This window comes from Kryptolebias marmoratus, linkage group LG3 (assembly GCF_001649575.2).
Source record: "Kryptolebias marmoratus isolate JLee-2015 linkage group LG3, ASM164957v2, whole genome shotgun sequence".
NCBI lineage: Eukaryota > Metazoa > Chordata > Actinopteri > Cyprinodontiformes > Rivulidae > Kryptolebias > Kryptolebias marmoratus.
In genome coordinates, this window is record NC_051432.1 from 5,638,032 (window position 1) to 5,647,068 (window position 9,037).

The 9,037-nt window shown below is 39.8% G+C and overlaps 1 protein-coding gene across 1 annotated transcript; it reads right to left on the reverse strand.

Annotated features, from left to right (window-relative positions):
- Nucleotides 1-3,628: 3,628 nt before the first annotated feature.
- Nucleotides 3,629-8,329, reverse strand: s1pr5b (sphingosine-1-phosphate receptor 5b). Its single transcript, XM_017430433.3, has 2 exons — nucleotides 8,175-8,329; nucleotides 3,629-6,437 (listed from the first exon to the last, which is right to left on the reverse strand). The coding sequence occupies exon 2, from the start codon at nucleotides 6,233-6,235 to the stop codon at nucleotides 5,030-5,032; it is 1,206 nt and encodes a 401-aa protein (XP_017285922.1). The 5' UTR covers nucleotides 6,236-6,437; nucleotides 8,175-8,329; the 3' UTR covers nucleotides 3,629-5,029.
- Between the last annotated feature and the right edge of the window lie 708 nt (nucleotides 8,330-9,037).

A 9,037-nucleotide genomic window follows, 5' to 3' on the forward strand; every position in this document is an offset into this window, starting at 1 on the left:
GCCAAAACTAGTACAAAAACACCAAGACGATAAAGTTGAGGGGTAAAACTCCTTATTCTACCTTGAATAAAATGAAACGTTTTATTGCAAAATGAACAGTTAAAACAGACAAAATCTCAGTACGAGAAAATTATATCAAGCACCAGTTCAAAATATTGTAAAAGAAGTGTTGAAGTATAACAATAAATTACTAAAACGTAAATGTTTAAAATGTTGACAAAGCCATTGCTAAATGGAAACAGATGCTGCAAGTAAATGCCCTATAATAACCTCTGTGTAAATGCCACTCACCTTGCTTGTCAAGACTCTTCCCTTGTGATAAACATGTTTGTGAACAGCTCCAGCATTGACAAGCAGCTTCAGAGGAGCCTGTTTGCCCCAGGCAGGTGTTGACACACCAGATTTTCCCTGTTGCAAAATACACTCACCGGCCACTTTATTAAGTACACCTTGCTAGTACCGGGTCACACCCCCCTTTCGCCTTCAGAGCTGCTTTAATTCTTCATGTCACAGATTCAACAAGATGTTGGAAACATTCCTCAGAGATTCAAGTCCATATTGACATTACAGCATCCATGACAGCATCCCACAGCTGCTGCAGATTGGTCCATGGTGTGAAGTGAAGTGAAGTGAAATTTATTTATATAGCACTTTTCCGCAACAAGGTGATTCAAAGGGCTTTACAACACAGAAACAACAATCAGGTACAGAATCAAATACAGCAAACATCATAGAAACATCATAATCAAATACAGATCAATCATGTATAATCTAAATTAAATATAGGATAATCTAAATGAAATCATGAAACTAAACATATCTAAACATGAGCTAAAACAGTCAAAATAGTAGCTAAAATAATCTAAATAAACCCATGATGAAGTTAAAGCTGAACTAAACAACAATTAGGCTAAGGCAGTCAAAATATGAGCTAAGATAAACTAAACTAAACACACAGTGTGTCTCCTGTTCCACCACATCTCAAAGGTGCTTGATTGGACTGAGATCTGGTGATCATGGAGGCCTCTGGAGTTCAGTGAATCCAGACTCATCAGACCAGGCAGTGTTTTTCAGTTCCTTATTGTCCAGTTTTGTTGAATCTGTGTGAACTGTAGCATCAGTTTCCTGTTCTTAGCTGAATGTCACCCGGTGTGACCTGCTGCTGTAGCTCATCTGCTTCAAGGCTGGATGTGTTGTGTGTTCAGAGATGGTTCTGCAAACCTTGGTTGGAACAACTGGATATTTGAGCTGCTGTTGTCCTTCTGTCATCTCGAACCAGTCTGCTTATTCTCTTCAGACCTCTGACATTAACAAGGTTTTTATTTGTCCATACAAATGCTGCTCACTGGATATTTTCTCTTTTTTTAGATCATTCTCTGTAAATCCTAGAGATGGTTGTGTGTAAAAATCCCTGAATTTCAGCAGTTTCTGAAATATTCAGACAAACAACCACACCTCATTCAAAGTCACTTAAATCTCTTTTCTTCCTCATTTTGATGCCCGGTTTGAACTTCAGCAAGTCATCTTCACCACATCTACATGCCTGAAGGCATTGAGTTGCTGCTATGTGATTAGTTATTCGGGTTAACAAGCAGCTGAACAAATGCACCTAATAAAGTAGCCAGTGAGTGTAAGTAATTCAGGTCAAAAGGGCTGACTTATGCAGCATATTCTTCCTAACAGTCACAAGGTGGCACCAAAAGCTCAGTATAAAAGTTCAGGCCTACTGAGATGATTAAAGCTGCATCCATCTGCTGCTCTGTCAACAGTTTTGTCATGTTAGAGCTCCTGAGCTGCAGTGGGAGATAGGAACAGGAAGGTGAGCGTCTGTACATGTGTCCCTGGCGATCACTGACGACCTGTGACTTTCACCTTGCCAGTTTGGTGTATGATTTCAACAGAAGGAAGGAAGCCCTGACTCTCTGACCTCTGTCAGCAGGCACACTGCTGCTGCATACAGTTAACATCTGGATGAACATCTGCACCACTACAAATCATATCAAATCAAAGGTGTTTTGGTGCAACTGAGTCAGTTATCGCTGACAAGCATGTCTTTAGGTTACTCTGGGTTACATCCAAAGGGATGCAACTTCTGTAGTTGTTAGGCTGCCGCCACTGATTTACACACTGAAACTGATAAATATCTTGACCTAAATATGAGTTTGCAACCTGTTTTAGTCATTGAAAAGGAAACTGAAACCTAAATTGTTCAAATCCATCATTTTAAAAGCTGAAATAGCTTTAACCAACACAGAAATTATTGACATTTTATGACCTATTAGCTTTTGTAGACATTAGTTAAATTACAGTAGGGCCTACTTTTACAACTTTATGCGTGATCTATGTTCATAAAGCAATAGTTCAGATCTTTTAAAGTGGAGTTTTGTGGAAAACATAAATAATTAATATCTTACCTGTTGTAGATAGAGCTTTAAACAACCTCCATTTGGAGAAAGAGTTAAATTCTGCAGTGCGAACACCAAAATTGGTTTGCTGCAATACTAAAACAACTCCTACACCCAAAATCAAACAGTTCTGACATAAAAAAGATCATAATGATTCAAATGAACTATTTTTCATAAACCTTTACACCGTCATCAATCGCACTACAAGGTTGTTCTGTCAAACAACATGCTATTCCTGCCCAAAGTGGCCTTGTCTTCACAGCAATGTGAAAGGCTTTACAATACTGTTTGCATAAACTACAATCTAATTATTGATACTGAATTTTGCATTACATGGTTATTTACATAAAATCATCTAGTTACAAGCACAAAAGCAGCTTTAGCAGCTAGCTGTAACTCTTTCAGTGTAACCTGGGGCACTTCCTGCAGGAATATCATGATATTTCTGATAGAAAAACCATGCAACACAAAACTGACAACAGCATAAAGGTTTGTAAAACAGCATTCACTTGATCCACTATGAAATATTTGAAATTAAAGTTGTTTTTATGACAGCGGCTCTCCGCTTTGGTCTTTGCCTCACATGGGCAAACCATTAGCTTGTTGATCCAATCAGACTTAAACTTTATTTCTGCAAACCGAGACTGTTCATAGAGCCGTCTGCAACAGTCAAGATATTAATTGTTCATAATCCTTCCATAGAACTTTTCCACAAAGGTCTGAACTATTACTTTTTAAACAAGAGCAGTTCAGCAGATCGTGAGCTTTTGTAAGCACAACTTAGCTGAAGACATTATCATATTTGAACATAAATGTACTGAAGATCAAAGGCCTCATTCACATATTTCTGTCTACAGATGGTATAAATGTCTGGGAACAACATTAAAACCGGCTGTACATGTCGTGTCTCAGTTTTATTCATGCCAAGTGTGAGCAGCAGATCTGTGTGAGGTGTTAGCTGAGCTTAGCTGCATGTGAAGAGAATAAGCAAATACAAAAAAGGGTGTTCGGCGTTTATTAAAAGCTGCCTTGTGTTGTTGCTCGAGCTTGTCTGAGACAAGCAGACCTTGATGTATGTGGGTCAATGTCATTACCAGATGTGAGACAAGGGGGCTGACTTCCTGTGGTCCTTCTTCACATAACCCTCGCCACAAAAAAACACACACAGGCGGACTCATTTATGAATGTTCCACAGACTGAAAAGGAATCACAAGCTCTTTCAATTAGAAAATATTTTATTTCTTTTATTAAAAGAAAGGTAATGTTTGCATTTGCCTGTAATAAAATAGATATACTTTACAAAACAGATGTTATAAAAAATGTCTTTGGAAAAACAGAAAGCTCACTACACAGATAGTACAAAAAGTAACCCATTCATGAGTTTAGGTCCAGAGAGACTGACCTCAAATAGTCTGTAGCGGTCAGCTTAATTTAATAAAAAAACAAAACAAATGTACCTTAGACAGAAATGTTCGTTCAGATTAGTGAAAAGAAGCATCGGACTGTAAATCTGTCTTCATTCCACATGGTTCATTAACAAGTGCAGACACATTCTTATCCTCTAAAGTCTCAATGAAACCGAACAAAAACCTTTACACTTTTATTCACAAGTTTAAAAAATGAAATCTTGACATTCTCGTTTATCAAGCGGCTGATTTCGTTTCAGTCACAGTTAAATAATCAGCGTGTCACGACAGAAATAAAGCACAAACATTTTTTTTTAAATGTGCTGATTAGTCACATCGCGGGCAATTGACATTTTGCTGGTTTTGTTGCTGTAGCAGTTTAACTGCAGCAGGGACATTTCAAAGGAGAGAGAAAAAAAAAATTGGCACCAGCCCAACAACCTTATTCTCCCACATCAGGTTTGTCTCAAGTCATTTCGAAACACCGCGTGGAAAGTTTCGCTTTGTGCCAGTGCTCTCACAACAAGACCACAACAGTCTCCACTGAGCTGTGTTAAAAAAAACAACTAACTTTTTTCTGTAATCTGTGTGTTTCCCCTTCTATTCCCGCCCTGTATTATATACACAAACATATGTAGGAAGGAGCAAAATGATTTTATCTGATCAACTCTTGTGTGCCTTGGAGTTTCGAACCAGCGAAACCCAGATGTCTACACAAGCGTGTATCACAGACTGCAAGTGCTGCTTTAAAAACTGCAATGAAAGAGACAAGAAAGCCTTAAATCTTCACCTTCAATCCTGCAACTCCTAAAGAAAAGGTGGTTTTTTTTTGTTTCTTTTCACTGTCATGTCGAGTTTACGAAAACCACTTTTCAGTACAAATGAGTTAAAGACTTATCGCTAACATCACAACCATAAAAAAATGTATGTTGCTCACAATTGAATGGCATCTTTGTGACATTTGGTTTTGCAATCATGCCACGGTAAAGTTTATTGATATGTCACTTTAACTTTGACACTTTTCACATGTCAAATGCGAGGCATCAGTGTAAACATGTGTCCTTGTGCCTCCGTTGAATTTCATGCAGTCTTTTTCTGGCTTCGTGATTTGAAAACATCAAGGCTGCTTCCTGTCTTTAGAAGATGTGCTACATGTTCTCTGTAAAGTGGGGAACCCTTTCACAGTCTTTTGGACTCTACTTCCAAGAGTCTAAGTTTTTATGGCTTGAAGAGTTTTGGGTAAAGCGCTTTAATGGTGGAGGGAGTGGTGACATTCCCAGAGGAAATGGTTGTCTCCAGTCCATGTTCTAACTTCTGGGATGGGACTTCAGTTTTACTGAAACTGCACTCCAGAAATGGCATCCCGATCTTCTTCACCTGTCCATCTTTGGTCATCAGACACGGCCGACAGAGCAGCCGGAGAATGGCTCGCCTCATGTCCTTACTGGTCAGAGTGTAGATGATTGGGTTGATGAGTGAGTTGATCATGGCCACTCCCAGGAAATAGCTGGACTTTTTAAGCAGCTTACACTGACCCGTTTGGCAGAAAAAATCGATGAGGAGGAGGATGAAGAGGGGCAGCCAACAAACAATGAAGACCCCCAGTACGATGGTCACTGTCTTGAGCAGGGCGATGTACTTCTGCGACTTCCTCACTGAGCTCTTCCTCATGGTGTTCTTGAAGCTTATCCGCTGACGCTGCGTGTTGGTGCGAACAATGCTGAAAACTCGAACATAGAGGATCACGATGGCCAAAAGCACCACAGTGAACACAGATATGCTGAACATTATGTAGGTTTTGGTGTAAAGTGGGAGCACGGTTGAACACTGGTCCAGTTTGCGTATACAGTTCCATCCCAGAATTGGGAGGACCCCCAAAAGCCCCGACAGGGCCCAGCTTGCACCAATCAGCGCCAACATTCGTCCCTTCTTCGCCCCGTGATGTGGACGCATCATCACCATCGTGATGTGGCGCTCAATAGCAATGGCCAGCAGACTAATGATGGAGGCGGCCAGAGTGATGAAGACCCCTCCCTCCCTGAGGAACCACAGCAGTGGTGTCAGTTTTAAAGTATTATGTCCTGACATGACAATATTGGCCATGTAGGCAATCCCAGCCAGCAGGTCTGACAGAGTCAAGTTCCCCAGTAAGTAATACATGGGCACATGGAATTTCTTATTACTCCAAATGGCGATGAGAACTACAGCGTTCTCCAGGACAATAAGGAGACACACCACCAGAAACACAATGTCGTCAGTCTTTAGCTTGGTACTGCAGCGGTCTTCCTGCAACTTGCCAGTGAAGTTGTAATGCCTCCAAATGACAGACTTATCTAGGTACTCCTTGAAGAAACTCAGATAGTTATCAGACAAGGGAGTAGGGGAAGTAGAAGGGAGAGTCGTTCCAGAAACACAGTTCTCCATGCTGGATATTGTTTTTCTTCTACTTTGCCTTCAGTTGTAGCTATAAAGCCATTTTGTTGACATGCAAAAAATGAGCTACTTTAATGATCGAAGGGATTGGATGAAGTTGACACAGTGGAATCCAGCAGAATCCCAACAGATGTTTTCCTTTTTTGCCAGAAGATGGTGCTCTTGAGGTCTGCCTGGTTATGGGGTCCAAACACTGAGGAAAGATGAAAAAAAAATATGCTGAAAAATACTGAAAGGGAAGGGAAGCACCTCAGATATTCATTTCCAAATGTTATTAGTAAAGTTACATAAAATATGCTGAAAAAGTTTACAGGATTAACACACAATACACTTGTTTGATTGCGGAAACAGAAAGGTTGACATCTCTAAAGCTTTTTTGCTGAATTCCTAACCTTGTAAATTCAAATTAGTGATAATTGGGGTGCAGTGGATCAGTGGTTAGAGCAGTCACCGTCCAATGAGAGAGTTGGAAGTTTGATTCTACCTGTACGCTGTCGAAGTGTCCCTGGGCAAGACACTGAACAGATGTGTCCCCCATCGGTGTATGGATGTGATCTAAAACACTAGTTAGTCTTCTAGTCTGTAGTAGAATGCTGTATGAATGTGTGCATGGATGAGTAAATGAGGGCATTGGGTTGTAAAGCTACCATTTAATTGCGTTCTCTAGGTGGAGTATACAAACAAAAAGATAGAAGGATGTTTAACTGTTGCGGTTTGTTAAGCATTTGTCTGTCATTGTAAGCTTGTTAGACAGGAACCATCAATCACAACCTGTGCAAATATGTATGTGTGTATACATACATACATATAAAAAAAAAAAAAAAAAATTCCCTTCTCACCCTCCGCGGGTGGTCTTTGTTTCATCCTCTGAGCTCAGGTCCTCTACCAGAGGCCTGGGAGCTTGAGGGTTCTGCGCAGTATCTTGGCTGTGCCTAGAACTGCACATTTCTGGACTGAGATGTCTGATGTTGTTCCTGGGATCTGTTGTAGCCACTGCTCCAATGATATGATGATATATATATATATATATATATATATATATATATATATTCCACACTTATAGCACCTTTTCTGACCTCTCCAGTTTCTGCAATACACTTTACAATGTTTTTCATCCACCTATTCCACACTGACATATACAAACAGTCTCTATAGATTGTATTCGCAGTCATAACTCAATAATCATATTGGGGGTGTGAGGAGGATTCAGCTTCAAAATGTTCAAGCTGTAGAGGCTGGGGATCAACCCCCCCCATATTGGAAGACAACCACCCCCTAACAGTGGGCCAAAGCCGCCACTTCAAACTTTATTGTTTTAGAGAGTAACAGCTCGTCTCAAGTTTTACGGCACCTACCAACTACAACTCTAAATACTAATAATGAGTGTAAAACAGTTTAGGGGGGCATTCCTTTGAGTCACTGCAGGATGTTTTGTCTTCTTGAGTCAGATGTTAACGTTTAATCTGGCTACCTTAACATGTTCTGTTCGTTGCTGGGAACCTTGTAAATGAAACATCCACATCGCCTTGAAAGGCTTAGTGACAATTCATTCTGTAAAACCGACTCGGTCAAAAAGTGAATTTTAAATTGTCAAATGATTTATTGAGTTGTTCAACAAAGACTTTTAGAATCTGTTTTTGACATACATTAATTTTTTTTTCTTTTTTTGCTCCCCATTTGAAAGCGTTGTGAATAAAACTTAGCTACATTCTAATGAAAATAGTTGTTGCTTTCAAACGTTACAGCAATTTTAGTTCTGTGCAAAACAAAAAAAAAAAATGAAACTCCTACAAGATAATTGGGATTCCCTCCAATATTAATTGGTGTTAAAAACACCTCCAAAGTTACAGGTGTGTGAGAAATACCCAAAACAAAAGCCATTAACCTTTCTCATATATTGCATCAGACATGGCAATTACAAAGAGCTTACCTCAGTTTTTGGTGTTGCGTTGTCCTTATCTTGCTCTTCATCTGCTTTTCACTCAGGAGAACCCAACCAGGAGCAGCCGGTTCGTCAGCGTCCAACTGACAAGGCAGAGGGAGTGAAGACTTTAGTTGAAACATGCAGCAGCTCAGGGGGTTGGTCTAAGCTAAAAACTGGCTCTCCACCCACAACCTCTCATACTTCCTTTCACATACTCTCACGGGCATCACACACACACACAAAAGACAGCTGCTTCTTAATATCACTGTAATCAGTGGCAATTTGTAGGTGTTTGACCCAGTTAAATATCAAAATTTAAATTAAACCACTCAATAATCTACAGATGGGCGATAATGGATGATATCGATTTTGAGAATCCTTGATGTCATCGTGAAGCCTTCCTTTCTACAAGCAGAAAGAAGCAGCCAAAAAAAAAAGAGAATAAAAATCACTGTTTCCTTTAACGTCAGATGTGTTACATGCGATCTGGTGACAGAGAAACTTTGTTGACCACAAAAATAACCATAAAAGTCAGAGGTGGCACTGACCGTAGCATAAAAAAAACAGTTTAGCGTAGGTGTTAATTTTCAAGTTTTCTGAACAAAGCTGCTTTACAGCTTTCCAAAGAGAATTGGCTTTTAACCTTTGTGCCTCTTTTGCTGGAAGAACCAGTTCCATACGGAAAAGGCTCAAGAAACAATTTCCCAAACTCTCATTGCTCAATAAAATGTTGACGTTGCACATTTGGAACTCCTGTTAGTTTATGCTTTCCAAACTCCTACAAGCCGAGGAAATTTGATTGGACGTGATCATAACAAAATCCAAATTCCCAGAACTATTCAATGAGAAAGCAACGTGTCTCAACACGC

What these genes read in the sequence shown, in the direction of transcription:
- s1pr5b (XM_017430433.3), bottom strand. Translation starts at nt 6,235, where the DNA reads ATGGAGAACTGTGTTTCTGGAACGACTCTCCCTTCTACTTCCCCTACT.